Source organism: Topomyia yanbarensis, chromosome 2 (genome assembly GCF_030247195.1).
Source record: "Topomyia yanbarensis strain Yona2022 chromosome 2, ASM3024719v1, whole genome shotgun sequence".
Classification (NCBI taxonomy): domain Eukaryota; kingdom Metazoa; phylum Arthropoda; class Insecta; order Diptera; family Culicidae; genus Topomyia; species Topomyia yanbarensis.
The window spans coordinates 464,234,645-464,248,920 of NC_080671.1; the positions used below are offsets into that span (position 1 = coordinate 464,234,645).

A 14,276-nucleotide genomic window follows, 5' to 3' on the forward strand; every position below is an offset into this window, starting at 1 on the left:
ACTCAGGTCAGGTTGTCGATTATTTGACAAAATTCTCCGGAATCAAACCAGTCGATCTGGATGTTAACTTTAGCAACAAGAGACTGAAGACGCTGAAAAAGTCCTACCAAAAAATACGCTATCTGGTGAACAGTGGTGTCATCTTCGATGGACATGGACTCAAGAACGATTTTCGCGTGATCAATATGATTGTTCCACCGGAGCAAGTCGTGGACACGGTTTACCTGTTTCATCTCCCCATCATCGCATGGTATCGCTTCGCTTCTTGGCATGACAATTCTTCGGGATCAAGATCCAATCCGAGACACACGATTCCGTTGAGGATGCCTGGACAGCGCTTTTGCTGTACAAGAACTATCTCAAACTGAATGCTAAGGATGAGTTTACTATGGCACTGTCGAACCTGTACGAAACCGGCAAGAAGTTGCAGTGGAAAGTGTCGGATTAACGACGGAGGACGATGTACCGTTCTGAGGAATAGTGATATCAGTATTTTCCGTATCCTACAAGAGATTTGAATGTTTATTTGATGCTTGGGTTTGGGAAATAATGCTACACTCAGAAAAAAGATTTGTAGGTTCAATTAAAATATGCATTAAATTCAATAAATAAAATTATTGGTCGGAAGACAATACAATTATTTTTGAATTCAATAGTTTGTTTCAATAAAAAAAATCGTTCCGTAAGACCACAATTTGATGTTGGAACGGTCTATCCCTGAGAATGATCATAGGAATGGCAACCCCTTGATTTACACATGATTATACGCGTATGAATAATGACTCTTTACCATAGGAATGGCAACCCCTTGATTTACACATGATTATACGCGTATGAATAATGACTCTTTACCCAGAGGGATTCAGCGTCTAAAATTAAAATAAACACAATTTGCTCGCATTTACTTTGAGGATAATGCGTCTCGTCCGGGACCAGCAGCGAGGCAAACTACCAACCTAACAGAGCATCCTCTGGCTGATGACCTCGAACTCCTTCCGTCACTTGTCGAAATTGATCAAGCCATCTTGTGGCGTATCAGGCATGGCAGCATGAATCATCGTTAGGTCTGTCTGCCATGTTTTGCATCTGAAATACCTTCTTCAGATGCCGGTCGTTCTCGCCTACCGTGTCTGAAAATTTAGTAGTTTTTCTCGCACGGCCCAGGTTTTCGAAAGGCGATAGACGGCATTCAATTGAAGTCCTGAGATGATCGCCTTTAAGGAGAAGTTTTTCAACAGTCGAAGCTCCTGTGCAATGTCAATCCAAATGGGCATGAGGAGGGTTCGTTCCTAGTAAAAAAAAATAACTCGCTAATTCCTAACTTAGTTAAGTAGTTAATCTACTTGCGGTTTAAGTCGCGGTTCGATAAGCATGTCACCCGGAAGGATACCGCATTAAACTCGGTAACGGTGGCGAGTACTGATCTACACTCGTACTTGTCTCTAATGGACCAAATCACACGTCTCAACCGCTTGAACAGTTCCATATCCGGTCGGGTCGGCTGTTCGGTAAAGTGCTACATGGGAATCGGTACGAGTCCAGCAGATGCAAAGGTGTCCCCCGGAAGACAGATTGTAAACACTCCAAAAACTCCAAATTAGTCGGTCAGATCATGGTAATCATTGAACCATGGCAATGGCGAGGGTATTCTTAGGAAATTCTTTATCCAATGCTATCATTATCTCACTTTTTGAGAATTTGTGACTTACTCCGGTCTGACTTAACACCGAAAAAATATCAGCCTAACTCACCTATGTAAAGCTTTAACGTGTCTTTCTGAATTCGGCAACCGCTTCCATGTGAAGGCCAGAAGCCTTGCAAGCTTCTCGTGTCCAAATCTCCGGGGAATCCATCCAGCCAAATGTGTAGAATGGAGACTATAATGGCAGAGCAGATAGTGTTTCTTAAGTGGAGTTATGAATTACTATTGAAAACTCTGAACTGTTCATTTTTTAACAAACCTAGAGTTTTCTTGTGCTGGTCGTTCAGCGCATCCGAGGGCAATAGTGCCGCTGGTTGCGAATTTAATTTCTCGTTTCGGTTCAGCAGCAATCCCAGGACTTTCTCCGGCTGGCAAATATACGGTAGGTGGTTAGGAACACATTCACGAATGTACTCTCCAGTTCTCCGTCATCCGTTGTCAGGGAATCCACTAGTCATGAGAGATTGGGGAAACTCGCACGGTTTCCCATTCCAGGTGCGATATTTCATTGTTCGTGGAGCTGCGGGTAAGAAGATTTTAAGACAATATCCATGTGCGAGAATAACCACCTACCTCCTCAAAGCTGGAATACTCCCATCCTTGTGCTGCAGATTAGAGATGCTTTTTATGAGTAATATCTTTTATCAATAAATAAAGAACTCAAGAAAACTTACATTTGCGTCAACAGGTAACCACAGACTAACAAACATAACACTATGAGGGAATTCCCTCAAGAAACATCGATCCGACAATTTTCCCAGAACACTAGCTCCACCTATTATTCACAGTCCCAAATGCTCATTTACTGGTGGGTTACCCCTCAGGTTTGGGAACAGTTTTTCACTAGTGGTCTATCCTTCATATGCTTGTTCATATGTCAGTGGCGCCATAATTTTAAATGTGGCCACAGTCCCAACTATAAATATATTTAAAATGACCGTTAAAGCGGGTGAAGCTTTGTTTTTGAGTGTTATGTCTGTTAGTCTGTGAGGTAACCAAAACAATCGTTGCTAAACAAATTCATCCGTGGCACTATTTTATCAAAGTACATTTCCCCTTCTATCGATAAGGCACGTTGCATGCTCATCAACATACAAACACACGAAGAACGCCGCAAATTTGCCATGCTTTACTTTATATATTATGTCTTAAAGTGCACAATCCGCATCATTACTCTCGCAAATAAAATGTTATGTGCGTCTAGCCGTCATCTAAGAACTCGTAAATTATTCCAAAGCAATTTTTTATGGCAAACTATGCTAAAATAGCACTGTCAATAGAATTGTGCATCATCATAATGAAAATTGTGAAAGAAGTGACTTCTATGTTTTAAAAAACAAACAAACTTAACCGTAGAAATAATGTATAGGATATAAGCAAACATTGTTATAACTCGATTATATGATGCTTATATAGCCATAAATGTATGCATGGATCGGTGTATATAGGTACCAAGATTTTGTTAATAATTAATCCAGCAGATGCTGCCACTGGCTGTTTTGTGAATTTGAGATCCTTAATATTTCGAGTGTTAGTATCAACAAATGTCCTCAATTCTGCGAGCGATTTCCTGTTCATTTTCTTCATTCCAAAATGTTCAGAAATGACCAGGGTGGGGGTGGGCGTAGCGTAGTTGGTAAATCGATTGCCTTGTACGCAGCGCACCTGGGTTTGGGTCCCGACCCCGCATATAGGGTTAAAAATAAGAGATTTTTCTAACCCGAAGAGGCGAATGATCTTAAGGTTAAAAACTTTATAATCGAAATAAAAAAAATACTGAAAACACAGATCTCAGACCAAATCCAACTCAAAAATGAATATTGAGTAGGATGTGTCCAAAGCAATAAAAATCGGTAGTTTTCGGAAGGGATAAGAAAATATCAATAGTTTTCCCTTGGTCGTCTTTGAATCGGTAGGGAAGACCAAAATCGGTAAGTGGTTGGTCTAGCCACCCTGGAAATGACAAGCAGTTTCAGGGATAACAGGTATATTTTTCAAATGTCTTAGCATTTCATAAAAAATGTCTTCATTTGTCTTCAACGGCCAGGATTCTGAATCGGTTATTGATTTTGAGCCATAATTCTGCCGGAAATCAGTCAGACATCGAAACGAATTTGTCTTCAAAATGAAAAACACGTCTTTACAACATTTGAAATGTCTTCAAAATGAAGACAAATCTTCAAATCTGGCATCCCTGAGCAGTTTCAAATAAAAATGATAAAAAATAAATAAAATAAACTAGCTTCAAACCGGTTGAGTGATTATACCAGTCTACAGCTAATACCAGAACCAACTGTCTGTTTTTTCTTGAAGCGACATCTGTGAGTAAACTGCAATTATCATCGATATCGAACCACTTGCATACAACATCAGTGTGGATAAATTTATTTTGCTACCACCCACTGGTTCCAGCTCATATTCCGGTTCCAGTGACATAACCGATTCTATTTAGAATCAGTTGTATCACTGGAGCCGGAATACGAACTAGAACCAGCCAGAATTCCAGTTCATTTCCGGCTGAACTTTACTGGGCAGCATTCCGTGCCGACCAAACACTTGAACATAGTGAAACGCTATCTGTGCATGGATTGTGCCTTCCCGGTCAGCGTGGCAAGCAGAAAGTTAGCAAAAGTTGAGCAAAGCGAAATTGATGCTGGCAGAGTTTCTGCGAGCATTTTGCGCGATTTGTGCGAGAATTCTGGCAACGAATTCGCTCGAATGGAACAACCGTTTCTGACAGCAGCGGTTAAACCAACTGATGCTGCTCACTTTTATCCAGATTCGAGCCAGAAATGTACGGCCAAGATCTCTGCACGCTTCCTGCCACATCTTTGTCAGATGTTTTGCTCGATTCGTGCTAAATTCTACCAGGTAGGAATTGCCAGGATCTTTGCAGAGTTTATGTCTGAGTTATGCCAGGGTTTTGCTCGGTTCCTATTAAAATTTGTCAGAAAACGCGAGCGAAACCGAGTTCGCCCTAGCTCAACTAACCCGACAGGATACGCGCAGAAATCTGACAGGGCTGCCAAACCAAGACTTACAGAAATCTAGCAGATCGGTCTCTGCCAGAAAATTTGCTCACTGGGTTGCAGGATAATCGCTCAAAATTTATATGAAAGCTCAACTCAAATAGACACGTGACGCCGCCTGTATAAATTCACAGAAAGCTTTTTCTTTGAAGCCTTCGGAAAGCACACAGCAAACAGGCAAATAAACATTTAAAGAGAATTCCCTCCACCCACATTTATAATAGAGACTGCTTGTCACTCCTATAGTTCGCTTATGTTCGACTGTCTCGTTGTCTAGTTCTAGAAAACAGCTTGCGGATCAACTGCGCCTATATTTGAAGCGCTTTTCAGACGGGCACAATGTGAGATTTTCTTATAAGGGCGAATGACCAGGAGGTTAAAACCCCAATAAATAAACAAACACGCGACAATATTGTAGTAACCACTCATATGAGTAAATGAGTCCAGATAATTCACCATTTCGACGATAAAAAGTAGGGTTTCCAACCGTCCTTATTTTAAAGGACATATCCTTAATTTCGATAATTTGGGAAAGCGTCCATAATTTTACCCAAAATGTCCTTAGTTTTTGTCTCAATTCATGGTATATTTAAAATCAATTAGATTAGCTGTATCGATTTTGTTGGCTATTTTCGGCAAATTTAAGACTAAGAGAAACGAAAGCAATGAAATTGAAAGACCGATAGGTATTCTAGAACAAATCAGTTATAAACTTGGAACGGAAAGCTAGGACTAGGCAGGCTCATATGGACATGATCGAAAAGAAATGTGAAGATTCCTTCTGCTAAGTAGGAGTTGGGCGTTGCACCCCAGCCCACCGTATGGTCATTGATAGAACATAACTCATCATCATGTTTTACCACCGACGCCATTGCAATATTTTACTGGCCATTTTAGTTGTTCACTTCAATATAGTACTTTTTAATTTTTTATACTCAGATTAATGATTCAAAAGCATTGATTAATTATATTGCTTGAAGTAAAGTTTCAAACTATTCTTTTCATGTTTCTCATCTTGTTGAGTGCTGGTAGTAAAAAAAAGTTTGATACTTCGATTTTTGGAAATGAAAATGTAAGGGAATGTTCAGAAGCGTTTTTATTTGTATAGGAGTTTCAAAGTAGAACTGGAACTGAAACATTCATATCCCCAGCAGAGCGCTTTGTTTTATAATTTCTAACAGTTTTGTTTCAAAATTTAAAACTGTTATACGACTCCGTTCTATTTATTGCTGATTTTAAAACTCGTTTAGAACTGTGTTTTAAATACATGCAAAGTTTTCAGCACAGACACTTAGACCCGATAGACAGGGGAAAAATAAATTTGAATGCAGTAACACTGAAGGAATGGTGAGACATGAATTTTAAACTGAATAGAACATCTGCTAAAACTGCTACTAGGGACAGCAAGTTCTAGTTTTAAAATTTTCAGTTTTATATTAGATAGAAGATAAGGAAATAAAAAATAAAAAAAAAATATTATGGAGCTGTCAAAATTATGAATCTGGAACTGAAACACTCCTGAACATGCTCTAAAAGGTAGAATTTCTCGATCTTATATCCATACAAATTTGAAATGTAATGCGGGATGCCACGGTATAAATAATTGACCTGATATTTTACACAGTTCCTTATGCAGCGCCTACAGTTTTCAGCCAGAGTCAACCCTGGAAAATTAAACCAAGTGATGCACCATGGAAGCTAGATTTTCTTGGTTACATCACCAGCTATAGCCTAAAGCTAAGCTGATATTTTGACACGCTCGCTTCCTCCAAGCTATACGCTTACAGAAGCGAAAAATCAATTTGCTTAATTCAACACGGTTTTGCTTGCCAGCCGTGATGGCGCGACCTTGCGCGAGCGGAAAGTAAAGACTTCCGAGCATGAATCATAAATAACTACTGATTCATCTACCCCCTCCTACTCTTGCGAGCGAAGTATAATGGTTAATTTTAAACCTTAGCGTTCTCTGAGCCTACAGCTAGAACTCTACACAGCCGAGTGACAAAAGGCATCTGGGTTAAATTTAATTAGGCAGTTCGTAGTTGATAATCGCTCGGTAGAGACCGGGGCGATAAATTAAGTCAGTTCGTAGATTGCACTTCGCCCGTATGCTACCGGCGCAAAGTGTCTTAGAGGTAATTAGTCTTATACGTTGGCGAGCAGAAATTACGAAGACTAGGGACCATTCATAAACTACGTAACGCGAAAATTGCCCAAAATTGACTCCTCGCTCCCCCCATGTAACAAATTGTCACAAAATTCTCTATCCCCCCTCCCCTATTACGTAACAAATTCTTCGTAAAAAATTTGTTCAGTAAAAACATCTTACGTAACGATCTAGCATAATCCCCCTCCCCCATATGTCGCAACATGTCACAACCTGTCGTACCCCCCCCCCCCTAAACGCGTTACGTAATTTATGAATGGTCCCCTATTGGTTACGAAATAATTCCACGGATAAAAGATAAATAAAAGAAAAGAAATAAAACATGACAAAAGTAAGATAAAAGCGAAATAAATTACTTTTTGTATGCAAATTCCCAAATTGGAAAATTTTGGACAATACCAAATTTTTTGTGCACATATCACTTATCTGTATGTACTGTAAGGCATACATAGTTAGTTTATACAGTTGACACATAAAAGGTATGTGTGCGCGTGATCATTTCTTCTTAACATGGATATTTTTGGAGTGGGGGGTTTGAAGCAAATTGTTTGAATTTCTATCAGTGCGCATGTATGTGTGTGGATCAACGAAAGACGATTTCAGCGTCGTTCTTGATTCCCGACCCGACCAGAGATGCCAGATTCTTTTTTCAAATGTCTGCTATAATAATTTTAAAAGCCTGGGAAGAACAAAAATTGTCAGGAAAACTATTCTTGACCAAAAATGACTTATTGATGATGCGTTATATTAAATGAAAAGTGCAATTCTAGCCCAAGATAAGTAGAGAGAAATACCTTATGGAGGAAAAACCTAAAGTAGATTTGAAACTAGTGTAACCAAAAGCCTTTATTTTCAAAAATCTGTAAATATCTGCAGCCAAACTAAAAAATCTGCAAATATCTGCGTCGTGGAAAAAATCAGCAGCTACAATTAAAAGTCTGCGAATTTGCAGACATGTCTGCAAATCTGGCATCTCTGGACCGGACAAACTTTGACACGCACATAGCCGCAATTGTGGAATTCCACTTTTTTACACACACGCGCTTTGACAGATTATTTCTGCATCACACCTCTTTTAGCGTCAGCGCGCTCTGGAGGTAAATTTTACATTGATACTCCTATTGGTGATTCTACGTTGAAACCGCTCGCAGACAGCGCAGGAAGGAAAGTGTTACTGATTTGATTCTGTTCTGTCATAGTGCATATATTTTCTGTGAACATTGGTAAAAAATGACTTTTAAACACCAAATTACCGATCAATTTGTTGATAATTGTTTATGAAAATGAAGGAAAACCATCATTTTATAAGATGATGAGTAAACATCTTGCGAAAAGAGTGTAAAACATAGTGGTTTCTAATATTATTCGTAGAGCTATATGCGCGCTGTTTCGAAATGTAATTTGTTGAGCACCGTAGCCGCCGCAACAGCATTTCCCGTTCGTCCTAAGTTAAGCTAAACCTTCATGTGATGGTGTAAATTCATGAAACTCTCCAGATCAGGCGAGGAAAGAATATATCCGGCTAATAGGAAAGTGTCAGCTTTGTATCATGCACAGCCGATCCTTCTCTCCGATAGTCTTCACTGAATCTCCTACGTAGTTCAAAATATGAAGGAGTTTGACATTGGTACTGATTGGGTCTCGGTTTCGAGTTGGAACTTTATTTATGGAACGATTTTTTATAACCACAATAATACCCCGATTACATTTCGAAGAAATGTATGAGTGAAATAGTGGCAAATGGCTATAATTTCAGAATAATTGCAAATAAAACTAAATTTCTTACGCGTTTCATTCATATTTTGGCAGTGGTAAGCTTTTTCCGAGAAGATAATGAAGATTTTGTTGTAAGTTACGACTCACTTACGGGTGAAAAAAAAGCAAACTGTATCACTTTGCCAGTTCATGAGCTGAATCATAGGTGTCGCATGACTAATTTTGGCTTTGCCGCAAATCGCCAATAGTGATAACTGCCTATGTAGCAGTTTTGACTATTTGCTACTTTGAGTTGGTTCTTGTAGATGGCACGCCATTTTGTAATTTGACATTTGCCAGAACCAGTGACGTGTGTACTTGTGGGATCTGTAAATATAATTTAACGAAACACATTAAAATTTAACATTCAATAATAGTGCTCTTTTTTGTGCAGAAAATATTTTAAGGCATAAATCATTTTAAAACACCTCGTGCATAATGGCTAAACTGACATATTTGTATCGTTCCGATGAAGTGAACTGTGTAAAGGTATCTAAACGACAAATTCCTCTGATTGGTGGAGAAAATTTAATGGTGAGGCAAGTTATAGATATTTGAACATTGTAATATTTGCATTTCCTTTTTTAGATGCTAATGGATTTAAACTCAAAAGGCCTCGTTTTCGATCAGCCTCCAATTAAGGGTCTTGAATTAGAGGAATTCACTAAAAAATATCAGCTTTTATCACTTGCTGAGTTACGTGTCTCATTACAAGTTTCTACAACAGATTTTACAGCAATATTAAGCCAAAATGTGCCTTGCGTTGGATGCAGAAGGAGTGTTGAAAGGCTGTTTTATCAATTGATGCTTTCTGGGCATCCAACATTTGATCCAGTTGTAATAACAAGTAAAGGCATCCTGACTATAAGTGAAGAGAAAATCAGGTCTCCGCAATCAATTTGCACATTGCTTCACAAGCATAAAACCCTTTTGGATGGGCTGTTGGAAAATCAACTACGGAATCGGAAAAAAATACGGTGCAATCTACATTCGTTAGAATCTTTTCGATCACGTCCATTTTCAGAGACATGGGTAGAAGTGTGGAACTGCATGAACCAACAATGCAAAGATGAAGTTGCAGTGGTAGAGGCTTCTGAATTGCAAACCACGCTTGACGCATATCTCAGAAAACATAAGTTTTGTCAAGAGTGTCGCTCAAAGGTGACCAGATTATGTTGTATTATTATTACTGTATGTTAAACGAAATATTGTACTTCTAGGTCGAAAAGGCATACTGCTTGTTAGTTTACGAAAGTAATCCTACGAAGGAACAAGGATATGCTGCCCATTTGTATTCTGGTATCAAACGTTGTCTAATGGATAAGCATATTCATTTGCAAACTAAGCATGAATACATCGATGGGCTAATCAAGCGAGCCGAACCTGAGTTGAATGGCAGGTGAGTTCATGAAAAATGCAGCTTTAATACTACATTTGGGTAAATATTTTGCAACCTTGGATAAATTTTAGAACTACTAAAAATCGTGAGCGACACGCAAAGACACTTGAAATCGCCCAAGACGAAGTTCTAACATGCATTGGAATGTGTCTTTACGAAAAACTAAGGCGTATAAGCGTTTGTCTTCACGAAGAAGAAAATGCGTGTCAAGTGTTTTCAGCTGTTGCTGTGTACGCGTTGAGGCGGAGCTTTGATATGGCTGTGGAGCAAAAGCAAGGAATAAGCAACTTAGAATTACTTTATGAAGAAATTAGCCGCGAAGAGAAATGCAAGGAACAAAAAAGAGAACAGAAAAAGTTGAAGAAACGAAGGAAGCGAAATGAAAAAAAACATCTGGGGGATATTGCACCTGGTTTAGAACGATTCAAAATGGAGCCAGTTTTTAAAGGATGTTTTTGTACGACTGTAGAACGTAGCTACGAAGAAACACAGTTGAATACGAACACGATTGTTTGTAACGCTACCATAATTGACACTCAAGAATCGTTGGGAAACATTAATCACAAGGGCAGTAGTTTTCTCAAATCTGATATAGTATCAAATATATGTAAATCATGCGACGAAACAAATACTAGGGATATGTGTACGCCTTGCGCATTAAACGATGGTGGATATTCTTCTGAAGCACATAATACAGAGTCATCTCATCTGGGATCAAGAACATCAAGTATTGTTAGTACCCCCGAGGGGTCCGAAGTAGCATGTTCAGATGGCTTTTGTAATCACGATAGTTTACCACCATTGAGAAAGACTGCACTTATAGAACAAGCTCATAGTATTAGAAAGTCACAGGCTGTGAGGTCGAGTGTGACAAGACCCACGATGACTCTGCAAGAAATGTTGGTATGTACAAGATATTTTAGTTTAAAATTTCCTCAATTTATCATATTTTTTTGCTAGGATAAATCTTCAACTGAAGATGACGATACTGAAATGGATGTTATTCCACATGAACACATATTAGCGTTTAAATTACGAAGTAATATTATTAGACAGCAAAGGGAGGCACTTCGCAAACAACTTTTGAATAACTTTAAACGATTATGCATTAACCAATGTAAAAAGGAGCTTCATGATGAATAGTAGAAATACATAAAATTATGTATTTAATAATTAGCAATTCAATTTGTATAATAAATCGCTTAAAAAGCTTTCCCCATTTTCTGTTTGACATAATATATAAATCAAACATGACAATCCCTCAACGGTTTTCTACCATTCTACTTTAATATAAATAATCCATTTCGACAGATTTAGCATGAATGTTATTCGTACCACAAAAGTTACAAAGTAGGTATGTAATTTTATTCATTATATGTAAACATAATTAAATTTTTTTTCTGTTTTCACTCTCAACACTTCTCACGCGTTATCTGCTGAATTGCTCATTGTTTGATTGGAACATTTTTCAGTGTCCGCGCATTTCTGGATGCTAAGAGCAGCTCTCCTTAGTAGGTCATCAAGTTCGGAGTATCATAGTAATTTTGCCCGATGACAGAGTGGGGGCGAGAAGCTTATTTGGGCTGGTACTGACAGTAGACTGCAAATGTAGCCTGCTAGAGTAAAAGCAGGCAATCCACGCAGATCCGCTCGACATGCACTCAGTTCGGTTCTAACCACAGCAGTGATCGGTCGACTAGCTGACTAGCTCCGCGCGTTTTACTTGCACGCAAGTTATTGCACAAGAAAAGTGCCTGTGGATCAAAAGTGCGGTCGACGCCATCCGGACGGTGTGTTAACTCGGGCTTTGCCCCCCGGCAATACAAGAGAAGCACTAAAGTGATTCCGAACACGTGCTTTATTCCTATACCATTTTCGTGATTCGCATATTCGAGTGTTAAAGTGCCATACCAGCCAAAAACCCCGCATAACGGGCCGTCGACTCCCGGTGCGGGGTGGCTTATAATCCAGCTCCGCTGGCCAACTGATTTAAGTACAAAAGTGTTACTGTGAAAGTTTTTTTTTAGTGCAAGCTAAACGGTGTCAGTCAGGTTAGTTTTTCCCCCATCATACTTTTTCACCACAGCTTTGAGTCGAAACCACGTGCGTTACTTGAGGTAACCTAAAACAGAAAAGTCTCGGACGGCACATTCCCGAGCAAACAATATCTGATCCACCCTTTCTCGATGGACACCGATAACCCCCCTCCCTTCGGGAGGCTACCCCTCAGCAACAAAATACCAGCTTACATGAATAACGGGGATCAGATAAACGAACAAACCCTAATCATGCGAGCATCCAAAGACGCCATGGGAAACGATCAGTCGTTACCCTACAATCCATTCTTGATCCACCTATCGTTAAAAAACGCCATCGGAAGAGAACCGAACGAGGTAGTCAAGGCGAGCAAAGAAGCCAGGGGTACACAGTATGTCCTCAGAACCTCTTCCCAAAAAGTATACAGCCAGCTCATGGCGATGACGCAGCTAGCAAATGGGACCAAGATTGAAATCACACAGCACCCAGTGCTAAACAAAACGGCGGGCGTAATCTACGACCTAGACACAAAAAACTTATCCACTGACCTGATACTGGAAGGACTCAAAAATCAAGGGGTTATTGAAGTACGTCGAATCACGAAAAAAGTCAGTGGAATCCCGACTAATACACCACTACTGGTCGTGTACTTTGAGGGTTCGTACCTACCGGATTATGTATACTTGGGAATGCTGAGGGTAAACGTTAGAAGATATTACTCCAGCCCCATGCAGTGCTACAGGTGCGGCCGCTTCGGGCACGGTAGCAAAAACTGCAAAGATAAGGAAATCTGCTTAAACTGCGGAACGGAAGATTTAAGTAACCACGAGACAACGATAGAAAATCCATGCAAAAAAACAAGCTACTGCGTAAACTGCAAAGGGGAACATTCGGCACGAGACCGCACCTGCTCCGTTTTCGAAGCGGAAAAACACCTGATCAAAATAAAAACGGACAATAACCTAACCTTCCCCGAGGCCCGGGCACTGTTGAAACAGGACAGAACAGGAAAGGAAACATACGCGAGTAAGGTAAACGCACGAATGGACACAACCGTGGACGAAAGAGACCGCATTATCCAGCTGCTCAAGCAAGAAGTGGAATCCCTAAAAAAAGCCACCAAAAATCAACCTACAAGTAACGATAAAGACACAACAATTAAAAAACTAAAGGAACAAATAATCGAAGAGCGCATCCAAAATAAAGACTTGCGAAACGAGATGGCCGCCCTGCGCAGAGCAGTCCAAGAACTGCAAAGAGGATCTTCCAAATCGCCCCTCCCGCTGCCACAAAATAAAACATCGCAACAACAAACCCAATCCGGAAACCCACAACTCCAAAAAACACACCAGCAGCAGGTAATCGCAGGAAACGTCCAGGCAATAATAGGAAACGCACAACCAAACAAAACCCCCCAATCACAAGCAGCAACATCAAACACTCACTCAACAATAATTCTACCCAAGATCGGCACCCAACCACAAACAAGCCTCATCCTTAACCTGCAAACAACTGAAACCACCCGCACTGGTCGTAGTAGGGAAAAATACAACAAAACCACCAAAAAAAGGAGCAAGTCACGAAGCCCACTGCGAAAACTGAGCATAACACGGGACGGACAGAACACTGCGAACACATCCAGCGAAATACCATTCCAACACCGAACAAACCTTGACGACCTGTCGATTGACCTCTCAGAATAAGGCGCAACCAAAAATAAAACCCAACATGATACCAACAAACAGCAGAAAAACAAAAAACCTACCCACATCGACCCTGACCGGGGAAGTACCGGGTCCCCCCGACGAGCCCCCGGCGGCTGTTGGTGTGGGACCATCGGTACCAAACCAGGCAAGTACCAATTTCATTACCAACCTAAACAGTTCAACGGCCCCACCCCCTTTCAACACAGCAACCAACAAGACCGAAACGGCGGACAACCCGGCGGACTCTAGCGCCCCGCAACCTAGCGGGCCTCTACGCAGCCCAGCCGACCACCATATTTCGACAAACCAACCTACGGATACAAAAAAACATGGCGAACCCGGGTCTCCCAGCACACCCCCACCAGGGGGAACTAGAGGACGGCAAGCGGATCGCCACCCACCATACGACCCCCCACCACGTGACACAGCAAGAAGCAAACCGTTTCACCCCGACGAACCTTCGGCTGCTGCCGATGCAGAG

The 14,276-nt window shown here is 40.5% G+C and overlaps 1 protein-coding gene and 1 long non-coding RNA gene across 2 annotated transcripts; one reads left to right on the plus strand and one right to left on the minus strand.

The window, feature by feature from the left end:
• Positions 1-661: 661 nt before the first annotated feature.
• Positions 662-2,334, minus strand: LOC131682316 (uncharacterized). Its single transcript, XR_009304061.1, has 3 exons — positions 2,276-2,334; positions 1,962-2,222; positions 662-1,877 (listed from the first exon to the last, which is right to left on the minus strand). It is a non-coding gene; the product is annotated as an uncharacterized LOC131682316 (long non-coding RNA).
• Positions 2,335-8,930: 6,596 nt separating this feature from the next.
• LOC131686074 (gametogenetin-binding protein 2-like) lies at positions 8,931-11,271 on the plus strand. Its single transcript, XM_058970204.1, has 6 exons — positions 8,931-8,982; positions 9,048-9,187; positions 9,242-9,814; positions 9,874-10,052; positions 10,124-10,955; positions 11,013-11,271. Exons 2-6 carry the CDS (start codon positions 9,092-9,094, stop codon positions 11,193-11,195), a joined length of 1,863 nt encoding a protein of 620 aa, XP_058826187.1. The 5' UTR covers positions 8,931-8,982; positions 9,048-9,091; the 3' UTR covers positions 11,196-11,271.
• The last annotated feature ends 3,005 nt before the right edge of the window (positions 11,272-14,276 follow it).

Coding starts and splice junctions, on each gene's coding strand:
- LOC131686074 (XM_058970204.1), top strand. CDS start 9,092: ATGGCTAAACTGACATATTTGTATCGTTCCGATGAAGTGAACTGTGTA. Junction 9,815..9,873: donor GTCAAGAGTGTCGCTCAAAG/GTGACCAGATTA, acceptor TTGTACTTCTAG/GTCGAAAAGGCATACTGCTT. Junction 10,053..10,123: donor GAACCTGAGTTGAATGGCAG/GTGAGTTCATGA, acceptor GATAAATTTTAG/AACTACTAAAAATCGTGAGC.